The sequence below is a fragment of the Nicotiana sylvestris genome, chromosome 12 (genome assembly GCF_000393655.2).
Source record: "Nicotiana sylvestris chromosome 12, ASM39365v2, whole genome shotgun sequence".
NCBI lineage: Eukaryota > Viridiplantae > Streptophyta > Magnoliopsida > Solanales > Solanaceae > Nicotiana > Nicotiana sylvestris.
The window spans coordinates 24,595,935-24,622,438 of NC_091068.1; the positions used below are offsets into that span (position 1 = coordinate 24,595,935).

Here is a 26,504-nt window from a genome sequence, read left to right on the forward strand (position 1 = left end):
CTTCACTAGAAACAACATGACCCAGAAAGGTAACAGACTCCAACCAAAATTCACATTTTGAAAATTTAGCATACAACTGGTGCTGATGAAGAGTCTGCAGAACTGCCCTGAGGTGATCGGCATGATCCTCCCTACTCTGCAAATAAACAAGGATGTCATCAATGAAAACAATCACAAAGGAGTATAGAAACGTCTTGAAGACCCGATTCATAAGATCCATGAAAGCTGTCGGGGCGTTGGTTAGCCCAAAAGATATGACCAAGAATTCAAAGACCATAGTGAGTTCTGAAAGCGGTCTTAGGAATATCCTGCTCTCTGATCTTTAATTGGTGATACCCGGACCGTAGGTCAATTTTGGAGAAGAACCTTGCACCTTGCAATTGGTCGAACAAATCATCTATCTGAGGCAAAGGATATTTATTCTTGATGGTGACCTTGTTAAGCTGCCGATAATCAATACACATCCGGAGCGACCCATCCTTCTTTCTGACAAAAAGAGCCGGAGCACCCCACGGCGACACACTTGGCCGTATGAACCCCTTTTCTAATAAATCCTTCAGCTACTCCTTTAACTCCTTTAACTCCGCTGGCGCCATTCTATATGGTGGAATAGATATTGGCTGCGTATCTGGCAATACATCAATCTCGAAATCAATCTCCCTATCTGGCGGGATCCCTGGAAGCTCGTTCGGAAACACTTCAATAAACTCATTCACGACTGGCACGGACTCGGGGAAAGATACTTCTGAAGTGGTGTCCGCCACTCGGACCAAATGGTAGATACACCCCTTCCTAATCATCTTCGAAGCCTTAAGATAAGAAATAAACCTACCCTTCGGCACCACACCATTTCCCTTCCACTCAATAACCGGCTCATTAGGGAACTCAAGCCTCATGACTCTCGTTCGGCAGTCAAGTTTAGCAAAGCACGAATAAAGCCAGTCCATTCCCATAATCACATCAAAATCCACCATTCTAAGCTCAATAAGATCGCCCGTGGTAGCACGACCACATACCGTGACAATACAATTCCTATAAACTCGCGCGGCTGTGATAGAATCACCAACCAGAGTCGATACAGAGAATGGCTCTTGAAGCTGTTCGGTTTCTACCCCAAAACTTGAAGCAATGAATGGGGTGACATAAGACAAAGAGGACCCCGGATCAATAAGAGCATAACAATCAATGGCCTAAACAGACAAGATACCTGTAGCAACATCCGGGGAAGCCTCTGCACTCTGGCGACCACTCAAGGCGTAAAACCGGCTGGGTCCACCTCTACCACGAGCTCCACCCCTAATTGCACCACGCCCTGCTGGAGCTGGAGGGCGCGCAGATGATGTGGCAGCTGAAGAACCGGATGACTGAGCAAATCCCCTACCCATGCCCTGACTGGGCGCATGGTAGTCCCGCTGGATATGACCTCTCGCCCTGCATCTATAACACACCGGGAGATCCATATAACAAGTCTCCATATGGAATCTCCCACACTTGGGGCATAGAGCCCTCCCCTGCTGCTGTGATCTCCCTCTCGGATGACCGGACTGATGGGGTTTCCTACTATCTGAACCTGGCCTCGAGTGACTACTCTGCTGATAACTGTACACAGATGGCAGTGCGCTCGCTGAGGACTGATCATATGACTGGGATGACCCTGATGGTCCCCTTCTCTGAACTGGTCTCCCTGAGTGAACCACTGATCGGGCCCTTCTGTTACTCTCCCTTCCTGCCTGTATTTTCAACTTCCTAGCCTCGGTGGCCTGAGTGAATCCCACAATCTTCCCATAATTCATATCTGAGTGTAAGGCCGCTGTAGCAGCCTCGTTCACTACCAAAGGACTAAGACCCTGAACAAATCACCGAACTCGATCACCCATGGTCGATACTAACTGGGGAGCATACTTGGACAATCTCACAAACTCCATGTGGTACTCCTAAACACTCATACTGCCCTGCTTGAGGACCTCAAACTCAGTGGCACGGGCCGCCATTGTCTCGGCAGGCAAGAAGTGGTCCATGAATGCATCTACAAACTTATCCCATCTAGCCGGAGGTCTTCCCTCCCCACGGGAATCCTCCCACATCTCGAACCATGAATACGCTGCTCCCCTCAACCGGTATGAGGCCAACTCAACCCCTTCCGTCTCTGTAGCCTTCATCACTCGAAGGGTCTTATACATTTCATCAAGGAAATCCTACGGATCGGCCTCTGGATCTGTGCCTGTGAACTTTGGAGGGGCCAACCACAGAAACTGGTTGACTCTAGAGCTGGCAGAATCTCCCTGTCTGCTGGAGGAAGTAGGGGTATCATGAGATCTCTGGGCTTGAGCGGCCACTAACTAGGTCAACATATGGATGGCTCCTCTAAGGTCCCCATCAGAAACCCCGGGACCGAAAGATGGAACTGTATCAGGATCAGGAGTATCAGTGGGAGGGATGGTAGCACCCTCAGCCGCAGCTGGGATAGGATTACTCGGATCCGGAATAAATGGGCCAGGCAGATTCAAGACCGGGGAGTCACTCTCACCCACAACATTAGGTACATGATTCATAGTCACACTTGGGGTGGCATTGGCCCCAAGGCCGAGTTTAGCTCTCTTCTTAGGTACCATTACTGAAAAATTCGAAACAGAGCACGAGTTAGACGTGAATACTTTCACTTTTCACTTCACCGCACGATATAGAATAACAAAGAAGAGAGTAATTTCCTAAATGCCCATGTAGCCCCCTACTTATAGATGTGGTCGACAACACACCGATAAGAAGGGCTCTACTAGGCACGGCTTCGAGACATCCTAGGACCCTTTTAAAACCTTAGGCTCTGATACCAAGTTTGTCACGCCCCAAAACCGAAGGGTGCGACCGGCGCTCGACCGGGTAGCCCCAGCCAAGCGGACCTGGGTGCCTTTCCTATTCCACTTATTACCCCGCATTTCCATTTTCCATTTAACCAAGTGAAGTAGCTATTTATAGATTTAAACATATTCTTACGAGATTTACATAACATACATACTTACTTCGCGTGGTTTACAAGTTATACTGCACAAAATACATAAGTACATAACCCACATTTCCTGTCTACGAAGCCTCTAGGGGTACAAAAGAGTATTTCAATACTTGCCGGTAACAAGGCTCCGGCTATACCTTACACAAATACCAAAATAAGACTCTGGGAAGAAAAGCGACATGAGCCATGCAGGGCCCCGAGAGGAAAGGGGCTCACCAATACAGCTGACGGGAAGTGGAGGAGGTGCTACTGCTAATGGACTGGAGTACCTGCTATAGAATCACCTACAATCATAACACGAATGTAGCGCCCCCGATAAAAGGGGACGTCAGTACATTTGAATTGTACTGGTATGTATGAACCAACTTGCCCTGAGTAAACTCAACCATACACAAAACACAAGTAACAAGTAGTAATGGAATCACCAATCAAATACACCTGAAAGAAAACAATCAAGCCAAACAAGTTACAAACTCTCCATTTCCCCTTCAACATTTTCATATCAATGATTTCACAATTTTCTCATATTTTCATTTTAATAGTGATTTCGATCACTTTCCATCCTTATTACCTCGGCCACCCTTATCACCACAACCCACACCTTATTACTTCGTGTTGAGGCGCGCAACCCGATCCCACTGTACAATCACAATTCACAAACAACACAACAACAACAACAGTTTACAAAGAACAACAATAACAATTTCTCAAAGAACAATAATAATAATTTCTCAAAGAATTTCCACAACCATCAATACTATTTCCATCATGTTCAACAACTCATATGCGTTTTATATCACCGCGATAATTGCCAATACAAGCCATATATGTTATTACCACAATTGTTCCAATTTCATCATTCATGATTTCCTTCTATCATTTGTTTCTCAACTCTTACCACATAACACATTCACAACCACACATTTGGTTTACTGCCAATTACGGACACCATTATATCAGGAAATTTAACCACGAACAATCAAATCATACCAAACACAGTAATTCCACAAGTAATTCACGTAGATATTACATACCAGATATTCGTGCACCAAACAAAGTGAATTTACAAAGGTCAAAGTTAGCCATACATACCTCATTTTAGCTTTCCTTAAGTTACTACGACGTTTCGAAAATTCTAGCAATCCCAATCTACTTGAAACATAACAAAATTAACACAAATTAGGAAGGTATTCATGGTCTCAGCTCATTTGAGCATTTTATCAAACACTAGTTGAGCATCTTGATTTTAAATTCCTTTTACAAGATTTTCTTCTTTCCCCAACCCAATCTTTACTTATTTATATTTATCAACTTTCCCACAAACCTAATTTGTACATGCATGTATACATAATACTATTACCCCAAGAATCATACCCAATAACACACCTCACAATCTCTACAATACCAACACAACCTAGGTTAGGCACCTATGACTTCCAATCCCCATCCCATGAGTTCTAATGTATATATCATACATAATTAATCACCATAGAGTAGTTAGAGGTGATAGACATACCTCTTGTAGCAAGAATCTTGAGAATCCTCACTTGTGGTGTTCTTGACAAATTCAAGGATTTTAATGGAAATCTATGGATTTTTAAGATCAATCCATGTTAATATAAGTGTTTAGGAGTAGTAATCAACTCAAAATACTCCAAAAACTTACCTTGGATCAAAGGAATGAAGGTATGGGACAGATTTCCCCTTGTTAGAGCAAGCCCTTGCTCAAAAATGACTTAGGGACTCTTCTTACCCGGTCTTGGGGGTATTTAGATACCTGGTACTAGCGCGCCCGCGCTAAGTTCGCGCTAACGAGGCAGAATACTTCGCCATAAGGCCGCGCTAATGATACATGCCCAGTAAAATGGTCATAACTTTCTGTATACACCTCCAAATGACAAACGGTTTATTGCGTTGGAAACTAGACTCAAAGGGATTTAATTTGATAGGTTGTGAACCACACAACTACTTATATAACTGGAGATATGATCATCCAAAGTGAGGTCTTGTGCACACTCATTTACAACTTTCGTCTATTATGAAATTTTTCAACTTGGCTTAGACTTAGGCCTCTCCTTAGACCCCAATCCACCTCTAATATGAATTATATACTTATTAACATATCCAATTGATATCCATTATATCATGAATCCTTATTTGCACACAAAATAAAATAATTAGCCTACCTTGGTACGACGAAATCTCAAATTACTTGGAAAAATTTTCCGGGGCCTTACAGATTAATCATATATAAACCATCATACACATTATAAAATACAAGTATATATATGTTACTTTAGTATATTTATTTAATTGAACCATGTATGCAGATGTGACGACCCGGTCAATTGTCTCATGAGTTACCGCTCCGTTTTCCCTATTTCTGCTTCTTTATGCTTTGTTATCCATATTTTGTGGTATCGGATTGGTCGAATCGAATCCAGAATAATTTTTGGTAAGGTTTGAGACACTTAGTCTCTTTTAAGAAAGTTTAAGTTAGAAAAGTCAACCGGATGTTGACTTATGTGTTAGAGGGCTCAGATGTGAGTTTCGGTGGTTCGGTTAGATTCGGAAGGTGATTTGGGACTTAGGAGTGTGACCGAAATGGGTTTTGGTGGTTCGGAGTAGATTTAGGCTTGAATTGGCGAAGTTGATATTATGGCAATTTCCGGTTGGTAGACGAGATTTTGATATAGGAGGCGGAATGGAATTCCGAGAGTTTCAGTAGTTCCATTGGGTCATTTGGGAGATGTGTGCAAAATTTTAGGTCATTCGGACGTGGTTTGGTTGGGTTTTTGATCAAAAGCGGAATTTGAAAGATTTTAGAAAGTTTGGCTTGAATCCGATGTGTTTTGGGTGATTTAATGTTGTTTGAGGTATTTTGATGATTGGAATAAGTTTGAATAAGGTATTGGGATATGTTTGTGCTTTTGGTTGAGGTCCTGGGGGGCCTCGGGGTGATTTCGAATGGTTAACGGGAAGTTTGGATTTTGTTGCAGCTCTTGAATTGCTGCTTCTAGTATTTTCGCACCTGTGGATTGGGGACCGCAGGTGCGGCACCGCACGTGCGGGAGATCGATTGCAGAAGCGAAAAAGATCCAGGTGAGCAGAGACCACAGAAGCGGTTAGGGTGACCGCATTTGCGATGTCGCAGATGCGATTTTTGGCTGGTTAAGTGATTTTCGCAGAAGCGGAGAAATAACTGCAAATGCGGTACCGCAAAAGCGGGTATTGGGCCGCAGATGCGAAATGTTTTGGGCATAAAGTATAAATTGTGGCCTTTGCGAATTTTGAGCTATTTCACCATTTTTATCTCGGCTTTGGAGCTTTTTGGACTATTTGAGAGAGGGATTTCAAGGGAACTTCATTGAGGTAAGAAATTTGGACCTAAATCTCGTTCCTATGCTATTATTTCATGGATTAGAGCTAGAAATCCTGGAAATTAAAGGTTAAAATTGGGAAAATTTAGGGCTTGGAACTCAGGCCTTTAATTGTGGATTTGAAGGACCATTTGGGGGCGGATTTCTGAACTTTTGATATGTATGAACTCGAGGGGAAATAAGGAATCTATTGATGTAAAAATTATTGAATTCCGAGATGTAGGCCCGGGGGTCGGATTTTGGTAATTTCAGGATTTGTGCCCTTTTATTAATTGTTTTCGCTTAGGATTCGACGCAAGTGGAGGCCGATTCGAGGGGAAAAGTCATCGCGAGCTAGAGATTTGACCGGTTCGAGGTGAGTAATGATTGTAAATAATGTTCTGAGGGTTTGAAACCCCGGTTTGCACATCGTAGTGCTATATTGAGGTGAGGTACACGCTTGATGACGAGCGTGGGGTCGTGCACTATTGGAGATTGTGACTTGGTTCGTCCCGATCGATGATTTTACCGAGTATTTGACCGAAAACTATTTGCTATCATCATTATTTGGGCTGAATGCCATATTTGGGCTGAATGCCAACTATTTGAACCCTTCGGGGCTTTTATTTATATTTCCTCACTGTTTTGACTTTATACTTGAACTTGGTCATGCTATTTTTCCACTGTTTTCATACTCAGCCATGTTTACTCAGTTTTAATACTTAAATGATATTTTTAAATGATGTTTGGGTTGAGAAACACTATTTTACTATTGTCCGAGTGGCTTGCGATGATTTTTGACTGAGTAAGGCCGATGGCCTATGTTGTGAGGAGACACTGAGATTTACGTGAGGCCGAAGGCCTGAGATATGTACGCCACAAGGTGGCTTGAGTGATATGAGGTCGAGAGCCTAGTGTTGATGCTACGAGATGGCTTGTTATTGCGCTTGGGCCGTAGGAGGCCCCTCCAGGAGTCTGCACACCCGAGTGAGCGCGGGTACCTATTGTGATGTGAGATTGAGCCCGAGGGGCTGGTATTGTTCTGAGATGTTGCCCGAGGGACGGTTTTCTTGATACAGTGCCCGACGGGCGAACTTCTATGTGTTTATTCTTCCTTAATTTGCTTGTCAATTACCTGTTTACTTGTTGAAAAAGGGTATTACTTATCTTTTCACTGGTTTACTATTTTCAAATGGTTTTACTACTTCATTATAGAATGCCTTGTGCCTTACGTGTTTTCTTGCTTTCAGTCTTTATTTACATTTGTTACTCACTGAGTTGGAGTACTCACTTTACTCCCTGCACCCTATGTGCAGATTCAGGCGTAGCTGGTTCCGCTCTCGATTGCTGATCCTTCCAGCTTCAGGCGGATATTCGGAGTTCACGAGGTAGCTGTTTGACGTCCACAGTCCCGTGTTCCTCCTCCTTTATCATTTCTATCCCTTTTCAGACAGTTGTACTAGTTTATAGACTTAGTAGAGTTGTATTATGACTTATAGATTCTCATGACTAGTGACACCCTGGTTAGGGCTGCGTTGAGTTGTACTTCCGCATTTTATTGATATTATCTGCTACTTAGTATCATTAAATCATGTTTTAGACTGCTTTCTTGCTGTTTAACTATTTTAACATTGAATTAGGAATAATTGGCTGGCCTTGTCTTCACGATAGGCATCATCACGACCGGGTCTGGGTTTAGGCTCGTGACAAGTTGGTATCAAAGCCTAGGTTACACAGGTCTCATGAGTCATGAGCAGGTTTAGTAGAGTCTTGCGGATCGGTACGGAGACAACTGTATTTATCCTCGAGAGGCTGCAGAACCTTTAGGAAAAACTTCATATTCTTGAAATTCTTGTCGTGCGAATTTGTTGATTCGAGTACTAAACTTTTGTTATTCTATTCTCTCACAGATGGTGAGGACACGCACTACCAGTCAGGATGGACGACCACCAGTACCACCCGTAGTGACCACCAGAGGACGAAGACGCGGTCGTGGTCAGGGTAGAGGCAGAGCAGCAGGGACAGCACCTGTAGATCCACCAGCTGCCCCAGTTTAGGACCAGGTCCCAGTTATGGACGCTCCGACAGCACCAGCTTAGGCACCAGTTATGCCCATTGTGATTCCGGGACTTCAAGAGGCCTTGGCTCGGATCTTGTCAGTTTGCACTGGCCTAGCTCAGGCGGTTTCAACCACTACAGCCGCAGCTACTTCTCAGGTCAGGGGAGGCAATCAGACTCCCGTCGCTTGCACATTTGAGCAGGTCGTGCAGGGACTTCAGACACCGCGGGCACATCCAGCCCAGCCGGTTGCAGCTGCTCAGGACTATATAGTTCCTGCCATGCCGGAGGATGAGCAACATAGGTTGGAAAGATTTGGTAGACTTTAACCTCCGATCTTTAGTGGTGCAGAGGGCGAGGATGCCCAAGGCTTTTTGGACAAGTGTCAGAGGATGCTTCGTACATCGGGTATTCTGGAGAGCAGCGGGTCGCTTTCACTACTTATCAGTTTTCAGGAGCTGCTTTCACTTGGTGGAAGGATTTTGAGAGGCGTAGGCCTGTTGGTGTAGCACCCTTTACCTGGCAGCAGTTCTCCGTTCTCTTTCTGGAGAAGTATATGCTGCAGTCTCACAGAGAGGAGTTGCGTAGGCAGTTTGAGTGGTTGTGTCAGGGGGAGATGACTGTGTCACAGTATGAGTTGAGGTTCTCTGAGTTGGCTCGTCATGCCATCTAGTTGGTTCCGACAGATAGAGAGAGGATTAGGAGGTTTGTTGATGGTCTCACTTATCAGCTCTGTATTCTTATAACCAGGGAGAGGGTGACTGGTGCTACTTTCGAGGAGGTTGTGGATATCGCCCGTGAGATTGAGTCTGTTCGTCGCCAAGAGCAAGAGGAGAGGGAGGCCAAGAGGCCTCGAGGATCTGGTAGCTATAGTGGTGCTCCTTCGAGGGGTCAGTTTCAGCACGACAGAGGTCGTCTATTCAGGTATGCTTAGCCAGCTTGCCCAGGTTATCGTGGGGTGTCATCGGGTCATGGTTCTTACAGTTCTCATCAGGGACAGTCCTCACTTAGTGCCCTTCCAGCTCAGAGTTTATCCTGTGCTCCATCAATTCAGGGCTCTTCTATGTCGAGTGCATCTGCTAGTCACTCCAGTGCGAGGGGTTCCCTTCAGTCCCCTTCTCCAGCACCTGGGAGTTGTTATGAGTGTGGAGAGATGGGTCACATATGGAGGCAATGTCCTCATCGTTTTGCTAGTTCATCCCAACAGAGGGGTCAGTCATCGGCTTCAGTGCTAGTTGCTTCATCACCACCCGCCCAGCCAGCTAGGGGTGAGGGTCAGTCAGCTAGAGGCCGTCCTAGAGGGGGAGGTCGATCAGGTGGCGGTCAGGCCCGTTTCTATGCACTTCCAGGCAGACCCCATGCTATTGCTTCAGATGTTGTTATTACAGGTATTGTTTCAGTCTGCCACAGAGATGCCTTTGTATTATTTGATCCCGGTTCCACCTTTTCTTATGTGTCATCATACTCTGCTCGTTATTTGGGTACGCCCCATGAGTTTCTTGCTTTACCTGTTCGTGTATCTACCCCAGTGGGTGATACTGTTGTTGTAGACCGTGTGTACCGATCATGTGTGGTGACTATTGGGGGTCAGGAGACCCGAGTGGATCTATTATTATTGATCCCGTGTTCGTGAAGGTTCGAGCGGCTGAAGCATCACGTTCGCGATGGGGTGGTCGCATTCGTGTAAGAGAAATTTTGGTCAATGGTATTTTGTGCTTCAGAAAAGCGAGGCTTTGACCACGTTCGCGAAGAAGGATTTCAAATCGCTAGGAAGAATGTTTAAAAGGCTATTTTCGCGATTTTTGGCCTAAGTCCACTATTTTTGACTTGGTTTTGGAGCTTTTTTAGAGAGATTGAAGAGGAAATCAAGGAGAACTTGTTAGAGGTAAGAATATTGGACTTAATACTCGATCCTATTATGAATTTTACCTAATTAAACATTAAATTTGGGGGAATTGAACCCTAAATTGGGGAGTTAGGGCTTGGAAACTTGAGATTTTAATCTAGGGATTTGAGGGGTCATTTGTGGCCGGATTTTGGTATTCTTGGTATGTTTGAACTCGTGGGAGGATAAGAATTCCGTTGATGTAATTTTTATCGAATTTCGAGACGTGGGCCGGGGGGTCGGCTTGGACCAATTTCGGAAGTTTTGGTATAATTTGATTAATTTCACATGGGCTACGTCCCTTTAGCATATTCTAATGTTATGAATCAGATTTTGGGTAGATTGAGTGCGAGTTGAGGCTGAGGCGAGAGGCAAAGGCATTGTAGAGTAGTATTTCATCCGGTTTGAGGTAAGTAACCATTGTAAATCTGGAACTGAGGGTACAAACTCCGGTATTTTGTATTGTTTTTTTTGATAAATGAGGTGACACACATGCTACGTGACGAGCGTGTGGGCGTGCACCGATAGGGATTGTGACTTGGTTTGTCCCGTAGCGACTATTAAGCCGCGTATTTGATTTTAAATCTTATGATATCACTTATTTTAGAGATTGATACTATATTATGGGTTATATGCCATGTTTGGGGCCTTGTGCCGACCTGTTGAGACCCTTAGGGGCATTTTTATTATTTTCCTCACTCTCTTTGTTTGAAAGCATATTCTCGGTCATATTTTACCTGTTTATTATTTAAATCTGGTTTTTATCACTCTATTTCTTAAAAATGTGAAACTGTTTGGGCTGAGTTTCCCTGATTTCCACTGTTATACCCGAGTGGCTGTGAGGTTAATGACTGAGAGAGGTTGAAGACCTAATGGTGAGGATTATGTATATATTACGGATCGGGTTGCACGCCGCAACAATATTATATGAATATATTATGGATCGGGATGCACGCCACATCGATATATATATGTATATATATATATATATATATATATATATATATATATATATATTGAATCGGGCTACGCACCGCAGCGATATGACACATTTGGGCTGTAGGAGTCCCTCCGGAGTTTGTACACTCCCAGTGAGTCTAGTCGACTATAAATTATGGATCGGGCTGCACGCCGTAGCGGTTATTATGATTAATACTATTATGAGATATTACTGAGCCTGAGTTCTGAGCGTAAGCACTGAGTGACGAGAGCTGAGTCACGAGTGACTGAGAGGCTTGCCCGAGAGGCTATATTTATGAGTGATACCTTGCCCGAGGGGCCCATTTATGATATCTTTGTTGATTTCACTCTTCTTTTATAGTGAGCCTCTGTTGAAAGTTGCTAAGTAAATGATTTCAAAGTATTTCAATTGAAACTGAAATTTTTACGAAGTAACTGACTTTTAAACTATTGAGTTTGATTTGATACTCTGTTGTGTACTCATATATATGATATTTAACTGCTCGTCAATGCACTCGGGCCTTATTTACTTTAGTTACTTACTGAGTTGGCGTACTCACGTTAATCCCTGCACCTTGTGTGCAGATCCAGGTACCCGAGCGGCAGAGTGAGGGTCCCCAGCATTTTTGGAGCTTATCGGAGATTGCAAGGTAGCTGCATGGCGTCCGTAGCCCTGCTTTCATCCTTCCTATCCTTGTTTTTAGCATTTTTAGACTTGTTATGTAATAGACAGTCGGACTTATTGTATTTAGAGGCTCTAGACTAGTGACACCAGATTGTTGGGCTGTGTTGGTTTGATATTTTTACTGTTTTCCGTACATTTTGGTGATTTAAATATTTCTTTATGAAAAATTGAGACTTAATTAATGTTAAAAAAATATTTTTATTAAAAGAGATTTACTGTGGATATTCGATTGGGTTGGCCTGCCTAGTATTGTAATAGATGTCATCACAACCGGGTAATTGGGGTCGTGACCATTATTTATTCAATGTTATAAAGACTTGCATTAAACAACATCAAAAACAACATATCTAATGTATTCCCACAAGTGCAATTTGGATAATGTGTACATAGATTTAACTCCTACCTTTTACAGGTAGAGAAACTGTTTCCAATAGGCTCTCGGCATATGCAAAAAAAGACTTGCATCAAACATATCATTAAATTTGTTGTGTCTTTTTACTTATATAGTAGACGATTGATCAAGTCTAGAGCTTATATTATACACAGAAAGATTAAATTATTAGCTTTTACAAGTCACAATATAATGTTTAAGTTCACCATCTAAGATGAAAATTGTGCACGCCATCAGTATAACTGTAGCACAATATTAGATATTTTTTTGATTATGAGAATGATCTAGTTTTATTTCTTGTGCTAGTGCATTATGAATGTATTGAACATAATCAAGTAAAGATAAGTATTTTTATATTGACTATATAAACAAATTCTCTAATTCGTTAATTTATACTCTTACAAATCTTGGTATAATTATTAAGAATAATATATATTATTTATTATTAACGGGCAAGACTCTTTATTGTACAATATCACAAAATTTATATATATATATATATATATATATATATATATATATATATATATATATATATATATATATATATATATATATATATAGATAGATAGAATGATCTAGTTTTATTTCTTATGCTATTGCATTATGAATGTATCGAATATAATCAAGTAAATATAAGTATTTTTATATTGACTATATAAACAAATTCTCTAATTCATTAATTTATACTCTTACAAATCTTGGTATAATTATTACGAATAATATATATTATTTATTATTAACGGGCAAGACTCTTTATGGATCAATATATATATTGATAGGATCTATGCCTCCATTTATAATGGTGGTAACCCTTTATGAAAGATTATAAGTTTTCATGTATAAATTCGTAGGTAGATTTTGTATTTGATACATAAAATAAGGTTAAAGAAAGTCTAGAGAAACTTATTTAATCAATAAATTAAATCATCAGTAATTCAATCTAGTTAATCAGAATCTATAATCTTAACATGAGAAGTTAATACGTGTTTAATACTGAATTAAAAAAATTTGAGGAGTGTAATTATGAAATTTTACTGAAATAATTCGTAATCTATTGTGGTAAGAATAATTCGGCTAAAAAGAACTTACTTTTACAATAGGAAGCCTTATTTATTACTTACTTTGTGGTCGCACTTTGACATATTACTCCTTTGGTTGGAAAGAAATTTAACATTGTACATCAAACATTGGCGGAGCCACATTGAATAAAGGGGTGTCAAGCGATACTGCTTCGCCGGAAAATTATACTATATTGTTAAATAATTTTTTTTATTTTATATATATTTACTATACGTTGACTCCCCTTGATTTTTCGATGTATCTAATTATTTATATTTTAACACCCCTTGATAAAAATTCCGGATCCGCCCCTGACATCAAATATATGTTGTTTATTTATGTGATTTTAATAAAATTTATATTCATTAATATGAAATACACTTAAAAGAGTGTAACCAAAAATTCTTTTAAAAAAAAAAAACCCATCAGTTGTAGCATAAATTATTTCTCTCTCCTATGCAGGTGGGGGATGAAATGAATATCTGTTGCTTCAAAGTATGTAGATTTTAAATCAAACTGAATCTGCACGTTCCATTCTTATGAACCTTATTTTACTTTATTTAGGAGTCATATTAATTAAAACAAAATTTTATTTACAAAATACACACTGCACAAACATGGTTAGTGAAATACAAGTCTAATACATTAATCAGAATAAACAAAATCTAAAACAACAGTCAGCACTCAGATCTTTGCAGAAATAAAGGTAAATAATTATATATTATTGGTCAGTGACCACCATGAGAAAGATATAAGCCCCTGAATGCTATATCCTTGCTCAGCCGCGGAATTAGGATTTAAATCTTTTGGGCTCGAAATTATATTTTTTTAAATTATTGAGTTCTAAATTAATAATTTGTACATATTAATTAAATTTCTTAATACAAATATAGTATTTGAATAAAAGTTTTAGGTTCAGGTTCGGCTAGCTCTATCCCATATCCATTACTCTCTGACTATGAAGTAATAATAATGGAAAATTTTATTTTGTGTCTCATACAACTGAGACTAGTTGTATGAGACAATTTTTTTTGTCTCACAGTTTTATGGACCCAGATTTCTGTGGACCCAGAAGTATAAAATTAGGATCCACAAATTTGTAAGATAAAAAGGAACCTCACACAACTAGTATCAATTGTATGGGACACAAAATAAAACTTCTCAATAATAATGGAGCACCCCGTCCACTTGGCGGATGGATTGTACGTTTTCCTGACTTTTCTCTTTGCTGGGACCTAGATCGATATGGTTGATTTTCTATTTCTAGCTTGAACTAAGGCTTTCCCACCTGCATAAACATGTCATGTTCATAGTATATATAAAGCTAACCTATCCCCATAATTAATAGAACAAGCTAAACTATAACCGAAGGCCAAAATACCCCTCTAGAGAAAGCACACAAATAATAAGCATGAATGTGAAAATTGAGAGCTCGAGAATCATCAAGCCCTTTTACGAAGGAACTTGTCACGACCCGGATTTTCTATCCTCGGAAGTCGTGATAGCGCCTACTAATGTGAGCTAGACAAGCTGACTATTTGAACAAATTACTTTTTTACCCAATTTATATTCTTTAACAATTATAAAGCAATAACGTGTAGACAGCGGAAATTACAGTAAGCAGAAGAAAATACAGTAAACTATCTGAAATATGTATCTAATACAACTGTTTGAGTCTCGACCATCCAGAACTGGTGTCACAGTTTCACAGACGATCTAAGAATACTACATACAAAGTCTGAAAGATAAAAGATACACTGTTTCTGAATTAAGTAAATGAAACAGGAGTAAAGGGACAGAGGGAGACGTCAGGGCCTGCGGACGCCTGCAGGACTACCTTAGATCTCCGCGTGGACTGAAGGCAGCACCCAATCTATGGTCCAAAAAGTGCTGCTCCGGGATCTGCACACAGTGCAGAGTGTAGTATCAGCACAATCGACCCCATGTGCTGGTAAGTGCCTAGCCTAACCTCGGCGAAGTAGTGACGAGGCTAGGACCAGACTACCAATCAAAACCTGTGCAATTCAACTATATACAACGGAAAAAGAAGAACAACAATATACAGTCAAGTATGGGAGGGGTAACATGCTGCGGGGGAACTACCAATTTAGAATAGAAAGATAACAGGTAATTGAAAGAAACAACATATCTCAAACATCAACAAGGAATCAGAAATCAATAAGTGCACGGCATCACCCTTCGTGCTTTTACTCTCGTCCTCACCAAAGCAATCAAGTAATGAAAATGTGCACGGCATCACCCTCTGTGCTTTTTCTCTCGTCCTAACCATATAATTAATATAATCGACACAGAATGGTACATCGTGCGGCACGACATCACCCTTCGTGCTTTACACTCTTTCCTCACAAATCATACACGGCATCACCCTTCGTGCTTTAACACTCTCTCACCAAACAATATACGGCATTACCCTTCGTGCTTTAACACTCTTCCTCACCCAAGCAACAATCATAAACAATAGGGCAAGGAAATAAATGAAATTACAATAAGAATCCCGGCAAGGGAACAATAGTTCAACAAACAAGTCCTGGCAAGGGAACAACATCAAAAGAAAATATCAACATCCCGACAAAGGAGATAACGTTAAAAGCAACAATATCCCGGCAAGAGAGATAATATAATGATTCTCTTCTCTTTTTCACTTTTACTTCTCAACTCACTTCGCAACTTGAGCCAATGCTCTAAAAGGTTCAATCACCACTTATACTTTCACATTTCATTATACAACTTGAGTCAACGCTCCTCAATATTCAAATGTCACAATTACTTCCACAAACTTTTCCCAACAATAGAAATCATCATCAAAGCATGAAATAATACAACGAAGTCATAATAATCACAATATAAGACTCACGTGCATGCTTGACACCAACGTATAGATACTCGTCACCATGCCTATACGTCGTACTCAACAAATACCACATAGAAAATAGGACTCGACCCCTAATCCCTCAAGCTAAGGTTAAACCAAACACTTACCTCGATGCCACGAATACAATTCAAGTCTCAACTATCGCTTTACCTCTTCATTCCACCACCAGTTCGCTTTATCTAGCTACAAGCTACTTAATTACATCAATAAACGCTAAATGAGTCAATTCTAATGCATGAAAATAAGTTTTCCAAAGTTTTACCCAAAAAGTCAAAAATCGCCCCTGGGCCCACATGGTCAAAACCTGAGGTTCGAACTAAAACCCGAGGTTCGAACTAAAACCCGATTAACTATTCCCCCACGAACTCAAATATATTATTTGTTTTGAAATCGGACCTCAAATCGAGGTCCAAATCCCCAATTTTTGAAAAAACCTAGGTTCTACCCAAAACACCCAATTTTTCCCATGAAAATCATTGATTTTGAGTTGAAATCATGTGAAAAGATGTTAATAATTGAAGGAAACAAGTTAAAATTGACTTACAATCGATTTGCAAGAAGAGTTGTCTTTGAAAAATCGCCCAAGAGTGTTTTGGTTTTGAAAGAGTGTGAAAAATGAAAGATTTTCGGCTAAGTTATAAAATTGCAGGTTGCAGATGTCGCAATTGTGACCAGGGTTCGCAATTACGAACCTAGACTTCTGCTAAGTTCGCATTTGCGAAGAAGCTTTCGCATTTACAAAGTGGGAATTGCGAATAGTATGTCGCATTTGCGATGACTGGCAAAAACTGGGGGGGATCGCATTTGCGATAAATCTCTCGCATTTGCGAGGTAGGCTGGCCTGGACTACTTTCGCATTTGCGAGCCAGGCTTCGCAACCGCAAGCCTGCAATGCAACAGCTGAAATCTGCAATTTCTCATGTCCAAAATCCACCCCGTGGCCTATCCAAAACTCACCCGAGCCCTCGAGGCTCTAAACCAAACATGCACACCAACCTAAAAATATCATACGGACTCGCTCGTGCATTCAACTCACTAAAATAACATCAACAACTATGAATTTAACATCAAAATCATGAAATTTCTTAAGAACTTCAAATTTTCCAATTTTCTCAAATACGATCCGATTCACGTCATCTCAAGTTCGTTTATTACCAAATTTCACAGACTTATCTTAAATCACATATAAGACCTGTACCGGGCGCCAGAACAAAAATACGGGCCCAATACCATCAAGTTTTAAACACATTTCATTATCAAAACTCATAAATAATTCAAGAAAATAATTTTCTTTAAAAATTTATTTCTCAGGCTTGGGACCTCGGAATTCGAATCTGGGCATACGCACAAGTCTCATATTTTCCTACGGACCCTCCGGGACCGTCAAATCACGGGTTCGGGTCCGTTTACCTAAAATATTGACCGAAGTCAACTTAAATATATTTTAAAGTAAAAATTCATCATTTTTCACAGATTTTCACATAATGGCTTTCCGATTACGCGCCTGGACGTCACACGTAAATTAAGGTGATGCCGAAAGAGGTTTTTGAGACCTCGAAATGCAGAATTTATTTTTAAAACAAGTGATGACCTTTGAACTCCACCTTCAACCACAACTCACATTCCCTTCAATGTCTCTGACAATGTTACCTATGATGCTTTGATTGCTTTGATTTTCGCCTATCGCCCACCCACCCCACCAAGTTCCACCATTGAAATGGGACTTAGAAAAACCTTAGCAGTTTATAGGGAATGGGCTGGGAGAATATGCCAAGATGTAAATGGCCAAAATCGTGTGATTTTTCTCAATGATGAGGGAGTTCGATTCGTCGAAGCATCAGTTGATGCCACGTTGGATGAATTATTGCCCTTAAAGCCTTCTCCTTCTTTGCTTGGTTTACATCCTAATATGAAAGACGTAGTTGAACTAATCCAAGTTCAAATCACAAGGTTCACTTGTGGTTCCATGGTGGTCGGGTTCGCCGGCCACCACATGATAGCCTATGGCTATGCGGCACGCAACTTTTTAATTGCGTGGGGCCAAACTTGTCGCGGTGTAGAAATTAATCCACACCCTTTGCACGATCATGCTATTTTCCACCCTCGGGACCCTCCTCTTATTGAATTTAACCACGTGGGGCCCGAGTTCATGTCCAAATTATTAGTAAACAAGAAAGAAGAGCACCATTGAAAATACAAAAAGAAACATAGTTGTACACAAAGTGCATTTCTCATTGGAGTTCCTAGGCAAACTCAAGGCAAATGCTTCTTTCATGAATGGGAAAACCAAGACTTATAGCACGTTCGAAAGTCTTGTTGCCCATTTATGGAGGGTCATAACTAAATCACGCGAACTAGACGGGACACAAAATACCTAAATAAGAATCTCAGTGGATGGTCGCAGAAGAGTTATACCAAGAGTGCCAGATGAATATTTTGGTAACTTGGTTCTTTGGGCTTTTCCAACTTCAAAAGTGAGAGACCTTTTAAATGAGCCACTTCACTATGCAACAAAGATAATTCATGATGCCATCACAAAGGTAGATGATAAGTATTTCAAGTCATTTATTGACTTTGCAAATCACAAAGTCACAGAAGATCTCATCCCTACTTTAGACATGAACAAAGAATCACATTGGCCAAATTTGGAAGTTGCTAGTTGGTTAAGGTTTCCTTTCTATGACTTGGATTTTGGTACTGGTCGCCCTTTCGTTTTTATGCCTTCATATTACCCAATAGAAGGAATGATACTTCTTGTGGCATCCTTCATTGGAGATGGAAGCATTGGTGCTTTCATTCCTTTACACCAAGATAACTTGGCAACCTTTGAGAAAGTTTGTTATTCTCTTGATCTGAAAGCAAAATAAAAAGAGCTATGAAGTTATGGGATACAAAGGAAATAAGTTAAATAATATAATGTTGTTTGACTGTTTGTAGCTTATTAGCTAGCACTTCGGTTGTTATCTTTTATCCTAAAGTTTTTTTATTTGCTTATTGTCATGTTGATGGTCCTTAAATCTTGGAGAAGAAGTTATTGTGTAAGTTGGCTTTTTCTGATTATAAGTGATTGAAGAATAGAAGGCTATTTTTCTATATTTTAGCTAGATCCAACTCCCCTCCATTTCCTAGTCTCTCCATTTCTCCAAGTTCCTATTTGGATTGGAGACACTTGTCATAGTTAAAAATTAATGGACAAGATTTAATTGAATAATAAACCTCTAGCCATGATTAAAGTATTTAATTCCTACTTTTATCCCTTCTCAAATAATATCCTTTGCAATCTACAATTATGGCTACACATTATCTAAGATTCTCTCTCTTTTTTGTAATGAGTTGCATTTAAACTCGGTTTTGGGGTCACAACTGAACCTATACCCACTTTGTAAAAAAGTTTGCAAGCTTACCTACTTTATGATCAACTTCAGACTTATGGGTCTAAAGTTATAAAAAAGATGCCTGAAGTGAAAAGATTGCACTTCAACTACACTTAAGGCAAATAGGTTTGAAGTGCAACCAATAGTTTCATGCACTTAAGGTTAATAAGTCTGAAGTGAAAAATTGCACATCAGATGCACTTAAGACCAATAAGTTTGAAGTGAAAAATTGCACTTCAGATGTACTTAAGGCCAAAAAGTCCGAAGTGCAACAAACGTTTTCATTCACTTAAGGCCAATAAGTCTGAAGTGAAAATTGCCCAGAAACGAAAAATTTGTTCTTCAAATTATAACAATCCAATATATGATTTAATACCTAAATCTACTCCAAATGAGCTCAAATTTGAAATATAGCCTCCAAATATCATCAGGAACAAACCTCAATCATCAATTTGTTAAAACAACAATAAATCTAATGAACCCATTTTGCAATTAAGAAAAAGAAAAGAAAAGAAGAAACCCTAAGCAATAGTAAAAAAATAAAACATCATAACAGCTCATCATTGTTTTATAAACTACATTAAAATATATTCACAACCACCATATAAAATCATTGTCACCCGAAAATGAAGTAGGAGGAGGAAAAGGAGAAGAAAGATGCCTGAAATTGTTTAAAAAGTGGGTACAGGTTAAAACTTTTTTAAAAGGAATAATGGCCTAAATGATACCTATACTTGTACCACTTTGTCATGACGGTCCTCCTACTTCACTTTTTTTCATCCAGACACTTTAACTTGTTCAAAATCTATATTTTAAACCCCTCTGACCATGTGTGTATCTTACTTGCTTGACGTGGATGACACATCATATTCCACGTTATTTTTTATATTGTATCTACTAAAAATACTTATTATATACTACTTTCATAAAGAAAAAGAAAATTAATGCATCTATCTCATCTCCCTTCTCTCAAATTAGGGCTGCCTTGTGCTTAGCAGTGCACAAATATTTTCTTCCTTATACGTCTCATATCCCTTCTTCCTCAAAGGTTTTTATCTGTTTATTAACTGATGAAGCAATTTATATTGATTTTCGGCTACTGAGCCAATGATTTAATTGGAGAAGTTACAACTTGCCAGAGATAAACTGAATGATTGTGTATGATATAGTTGATGATTTTTGGCCCAAAATATTTGGGCAGAAAAAAATTACAGCACATCCTATCCAAAGCACAAGAACTTTTGTTGAGTTGCAGAGGGGAGAGAGAAAATGAGGAGTGAGGCCATTTTAGACGGCTAGTTTTGCAATTCCGTCAATTATATCACTTTCTGCCGTGAAGAATCAATATTTGTTTTCACGACGTTAAATTGAGACGTCTTAGTGGCTCTGCTTTTGTTTATAAACACGGGGGAGGGGAGGGGGGGAGAAGAAAAGAAGCATAGCTTTTTTCTTTTTCTTTTTTTAGCTTATTTTATTTTTCATTCGTATTTTGATGATTTTTTTCTCCTTATATTTTAGTTATTTCTTCTTCAAAATCTTCATATGCACGCTCTTGGTCGCGTGAATTACACACACTTTGTCCAACTCAACCATTTTGTTGCCACATGTGCTTGGTCAACAGTCAGAGGAGTTTAAAATATAGATTTTGAACAAGTTAAAGTGTATGGATGAAAAAAAGTGAAGTAGGAGGACCGGCATGACAAAGTGGCACAAGTATAGGTATCATTTAGGCCATTCTTCCAGTGGATATAAGTTAAATGGGAGCGACCAAATAGGGCGCCCCGTGCAATTTTTACGTTTTCTTTCCGTGAGTTAATTTTTTTCCCATTTTCATAAAATCTTCTAACATTCTCATTACAAAATGATAAATATTAGAGGTAAATTCCAACCTTTGACAATAAAAATTAAAGAACGGTACAAATCCATTTGGAGGCTTCAGTTGAGTTGCCATTTTTCTATTTCTTTTGCATCTTCAGAGCAATGAAAAAAGGATTCAATTTTATTCAAAAAGTTGAGTTAGTAAATTCTACAAACACATCACATTGTATACAACTTTTTTAATTGACAAGTGCCACAATAAGGAGCGCACACGGCATAAATAAGTATCTAATTTCTAAGGAATAGAAATAAATAATAAATAAATAAATAAGAACCTGGCAAGAATTGGTTGGTTATATCCAGAAAAATGAAGTTCCACGAACTTGCTATCTTGTTCTCTGTTTTTCCACTTGTTGTTTTTTCTGTTGATTTTTGACCTAACAATGACTATAAGGACTTGATTTTCATGGTAAAAGTCTGAAAGATTTTCTTTGGTGTGGTGATTTTCGGTGTTGCAAAGAGGGATGAATTATAGGAAGTTCACCGCTAAAAGAGATAAAAGATAGTATTATTTGAGAACGGATAAAAGAAGGAATTAAATATTTTAATCATGGTTCGGGATTTATTTTATTCAATTAAATTTCATCCATTGATTTTTAACCATGACAAGTATCTTCAAAACATGGAGAAATGGAGAGACTAGAAAATGGAAAGGAATTGGATTCATTTTAGCTTACCATCTTCCCTCTTCCCCCACCCCCGGATACTTTGCTTTTCTAGCATTACTCAACATTGACAAAGCTTTTCATCTTTGACAAATCATTTTATTTTTTATAATTACATCACGGGAGGGATAGGCGAAAGGGAAAGGGGAACTACCCTACTCTAGCCCTCAACCCCAATCTTTCGGGTTTGATTAGCACTGGGTAGTGTAAATTTGGAATCTGAAGGTGTTTGGGCAAGAGGATGATTTTGTATTTGGAGGTTCTGAGTATCATACTGCTTTAAATGTAGAGATTTTGTTGTTTACAAGGCCAAATAAGGTATACATTCGACCGGCGATCAAATTTGTGTTACGGTTCGGATTAATTATTTTTTATTTATATGGGCAAATTAATTGAACGAAAAACTTTAATAATTGTTGATACCGATTGTGATGTACTCATACTATACTTCTGCATATTTTTGTGTAGATCCAGGTACTTCGGACCAGACTGATAGGTAGTGAGACATTTCATACACCGGAGACTTCAAGGTATCCCTGCATGATCCGACCACAGACTTCAGAGTCACCCTCCTTGTTTCATTCTACTGTTTATGTATTTCTGGCAGTACTATATTTTGAGATATTCTCATGTATTCAGTTAGAGCTTATGACTATGTACGTACCAAGATCTGGGGAATTTTGTTGAGTATTGTCGTTGTGGCATGTATTACTCTTATTTCTGCATTTATATAAAAAACTCAGTTTCGCTGTCTAGAATGAATGTTAAGTGTTAGGCTTACCTAGTTTTAGGAACTATGTGCTATCATGGCTCATGTGGAGGATTTTGGGTCATGACAATATACATGTGTATACCTTAAAAATGGTTAAGTTAAATCACATGGCACCTTGAACACTAAAAACCTTTGGAGGGCACTGGTTGAGCAGAATACTGGTGCCTCCGTTGCGTTAAAATCATGAGTTCGCTTCTGGAGTAGGAGGTACAATAGTGAGTAGTTTAGCATACTTATTTTCTATCACGAATAAAATCCTTAACTTTTTTTTTGGTGGAAATAAAAATTTATTATTCAATCATCCAGAACCAAAACATATACAGTTTATCATATCATCATGTCCTTCCCTTCCCTTCCTATATCTCTATCCTCCTTCCACTATTAAGTGCTAAACATTTTGATATTATTCTATTCAACAACTACTTGTATAGATTCTCTACCTAGTTTGTCTCCTTCTGTTGCCTCTTTTTCCGTATTAACTTCCAAACATATGTATTTACATGTATATTGTATTTGCTCCAGTATCTTGGGGTCTTGGTACTTTCTGCAACGAAATTGCTTCGTCCATGGCCCTCCAAATGTGATATATGACTGCTGCCAAAGCTGCCTGTGTAAATGATCGTCCTATTTTTCCTTTTGGTGCTCTAGACATCCTTCGCCATAAACCTGTCACCTCTGTGTTTCTTAGTTCATCCCAATCTATTTGAGGACTTCTTCTAAGCACATCTTAGAGAATGCATTCGAAAAATATATGATCAATCAATTTTGTGTGACCATCACATAGCATACACTCACTGTCTTGCTTAATCTCCATTCTTAGTGTTCTATCTTTTGTCAAGAGTCTTCTTCGCATTGCAAGCCAACAGATAAAGCTATGCTTTGATTTTTTCATTTTGTTCCACACCCATATGCTCCAAGTCCTTGGTTCCTGTCCCCTATTTTCCATTGATAACCACGTTTTATTGTATGCTTTCTAATCTTGTTCTTCTATCCATTCTCTACATACCATGTTGCATACCTATCTCGTATGCAACATATTTTCCTCCAGTACTAACAACAATCCTGTGGGGGATGTAGTTCCACCAGGTTTTCCCTTTCAAGTGTATATGGTTCACTCATTTAACCCATAATATGTCTTCTTTGCTTGCAATGTGCCAAACATATTTTTCCACCGCTGCTTCATTACAAGTATTGCATTCCCTTATTTCCAGACCCCTTTTCATTTTGGTCTGCAAACTAGGTCTCATGCTACCAACGGTACCTTATTTGATACTCCTTTTCCATCCCACAAGTAATTTCTATAGATTGTCATAATGTCCTTTATTACTTTCTTTGGGAGAATAAAAATTGTTGCCCAGTATGTATGTATGTTTATCTACATAGAGTTAATCAATTATACTATGCCTGCGTATGATAGATGTTTTGATTCCCATGAGTTTATTCTTGTACTCAATTTGTCCACCAGTAGTTCACAATCCCTTGCTGACAGTTTCTTTGATGATATAGGTACCCCTAGGTATTTGAAAGGTAATGTCCCTTGCTTATATCGTGTTATCTCACAAATATTTGCTAGGCATTGTCCCTCCATGTTTGCACTGTATATGTTTGATTTTCCAACATTTGTGCTTAGTCCTGAGGCATTAGAGAAAGCTTGTCATCCTCTGAGCATGAGTATCACAACTTGGTAGTTTTCTTTACTAAACATTAGGATCATCCGCGAAGCAAAAGTGATGTAACTTCAGACTCTTACACTTTGTGTGGAGAGCAAAGCCTTCCAGAGTGGCTACCCATTGCATGATCCTCGTAACATATTCCATACATATCACAAATATTAGAGGTGATATAGGGTCTCCCTAACACAGTCTCCTTCTCCCCTTAATATAGCTATAGATTCCCCCATTCAATGCAATTGAGTATTGTGTAGTGGATATACATACCATAATCTATTTGTCAAATCTGGGTGGAAAGTTTAATGTATGTAGCATCTCTTCCACAAAGCCCCATTCCACAAAGTCGTATGCTTTCTTTAAGTCTATCTTTATAAGACAGCTTCTTGTGGTTTTCTTCCCGTTGTACAATTTCACCAGGTCTTGACAAATGAGAATATTTTGTACTATGCTTCTTCCTTTCACAAAGGCACTCTGGTTCTCAGCAACTACTGTAGGCAGTACTCTTTTTAGCCTATTGAATAACATTTTGGATATCACTTTGTAAATTGTATTACAACAGGCGATAGGCCTATAATCTCCCATTTTTTCTGCATGGTTACTCTTTGGAACTAGAGTTATCACTGTGTTGTTTATGATCTTAAGCATTTTTTGTGTTTCAAAGAACTCAAACACACTCTCTACCAAGTCTTGTTTCATCACTCACCAACAGTCTTTGAAAAATTGGCTCTCATAGCCATCAGGCCCTAGGGACTTGTCTCCTGATATTGACCATAGTGCCTCCTTTACTTCTATTTCAGTGAATTGTTCTTCCAACCTATCTATCTGTTCTTGTTGTACTATAGGACCTCTTCGAACAAGATCACAACATATATATTGTCTCCCTTTTTTAGAATCCCCTAGTAGTCACTATAAAATTTTGTAAAGGAATTAGCAGTCCTTTCTATATCAGTATGAACCTGCCCTGATGAGACCTTAATGGAGAAGATTTTATTGGAATTTCTTCTAGATTTTATCACATTATGGAAATACCTTGTATTCTAGTCCCCTTGCTTGAGCCACTTTATTTTACTCTTTTGTGTAAAAAACTGCTCCTTAGCAACCTTCCATTTAATGCTTTCTTGCAGCAGGCTAACTTCCTCATTTATTAAATCAGCATTTCTTGGATCCTTCTGGATCTTCTCTTGACAATTTATCAATCTTGCCATTGCTATTTCTGCATTCCCTTCAACAACAGAGAACCTTTCCTTGTTTAATCTTTGCAAAACATATTTTGTTATATTCATCTTCCCCACAAGTTTATATATTTTGGTGCCTTTCAACTCAGTTTTCCAAACTTTTTGCACTTTTGTTTTGAATTCTGGTAATAGGCTCCACATATTAAAGTATCTGAATTGCTTCTTGTGTCCTGTGTTCCCCCCTTCCCAATTTAATACAGCCGGGCAGTGGTCATAGATTCCTTCACTCATGAAGTGAACTTCTGATGCTGGCAAGTATGTCATCCATTCATCATTTATCAGTACTCGATCTATTTTGTTTGCTATCTCCACCCTGTTTGTTGTTTCATGTGAAGAATGCGTGATGAGTTTTCAATGTCTTAGCTCCATGTTTTGATGATCTAACAAACTTACTGTCAAGAACCAGATAGGGAACCTGACACACTTGGTATAAATTGATAATCAACGGACTCCAGCTAATGTGAATTGCTGCAACTGTAGAAGATAGAGAACCAACACAGGGACCTGATCCCTTGTGTTTCCCTAACAGTAGTACGAAAGCCAACTATGTACAGTTGGAAAGTGACTGCCACAGAAACTGTGTACACAGTGCAGCGCAGTTCTGCAGTTA

At 39.2% G+C, this 26,504-nt stretch overlaps 2 protein-coding genes and 1 pseudogene across 2 annotated transcripts; 1 reads left to right on the forward strand and 2 right to left on the reverse strand.

Moving 5' to 3' along the window:
* Positions 1-560: 560 nt before the first annotated feature.
* On the reverse strand, positions 561-2,180 carry LOC138882796 (uncharacterized). Its single transcript, XM_070163429.1, has 3 exons — positions 1,965-2,180; positions 1,208-1,847; positions 561-1,108 (listed from the first exon to the last, which is right to left on the reverse strand). Exons 1-3 carry the CDS (start codon positions 2,178-2,180, stop codon positions 561-563), a joined length of 1,404 nt encoding a protein of 467 aa, XP_070019530.1.
* A 12,638-nt stretch (positions 2,181-14,818) lies between these two features.
* On the forward strand, positions 14,819-19,167 carry LOC104234311 (agmatine hydroxycinnamoyltransferase 1-like; annotated as a pseudogene).
* A 5,765-nt stretch (positions 19,168-24,932) lies between these two features.
* Positions 24,933-26,158, reverse strand: LOC138882798 (uncharacterized). Its single transcript, XM_070163430.1, has 3 exons — positions 25,729-26,158; positions 25,363-25,555; positions 24,933-25,170 (listed from the first exon to the last, which is right to left on the reverse strand). The coding sequence occupies exons 1-3, from the start codon at positions 26,156-26,158 to the stop codon at positions 24,933-24,935; spliced, it is 861 nt and encodes a 286-aa protein (XP_070019531.1).
* Positions 26,159-26,504: the final 346 nt, after the last annotated feature.

Excerpts from the sequence above, each read along its gene's own strand:
- LOC138882796 (XM_070163429.1), bottom strand. The coding sequence starts at position 2,180 with ATGTATAAGACCCTTCGAGTGATGAAGGCTACAGAGACGGAAGGGGTT. Across the intron at positions 1,848-1,964 it reads CCCGTGCCACTGAGTTTGAG|GGTCTTAGTCCTTTGGTAGT; the intron begins GTCCTCAAGCAG and ends TGATTTGTTCAG. Across the intron at positions 1,109-1,207 it reads TTCCCCGGATGTTGCTACAG|AAACCGAACAGCTTCAAGAG; the intron begins GTATCTTGTCTG and ends GTTTTGGGGTAG.
- LOC138882798 (XM_070163430.1), bottom strand. The coding sequence starts at position 26,158 with ATGACATACTTGCCAGCATCAGAAGTTCACTTCATGAGTGAAGGAATC. Across the intron at positions 25,556-25,728 it reads GCAGTTTTTTACACAAAAGA|GGGATTCTAAAAAAGGGAGA; the intron begins GTAAAATAAAGT and ends AGTGACTACTAG. Across the intron at positions 25,171-25,362 it reads CAATTTTTCAAAGACTGTTG|GCTAAAAAGAGTACTGCCTA; the intron begins GTGAGTGATGAA and ends GTTATTCAATAG.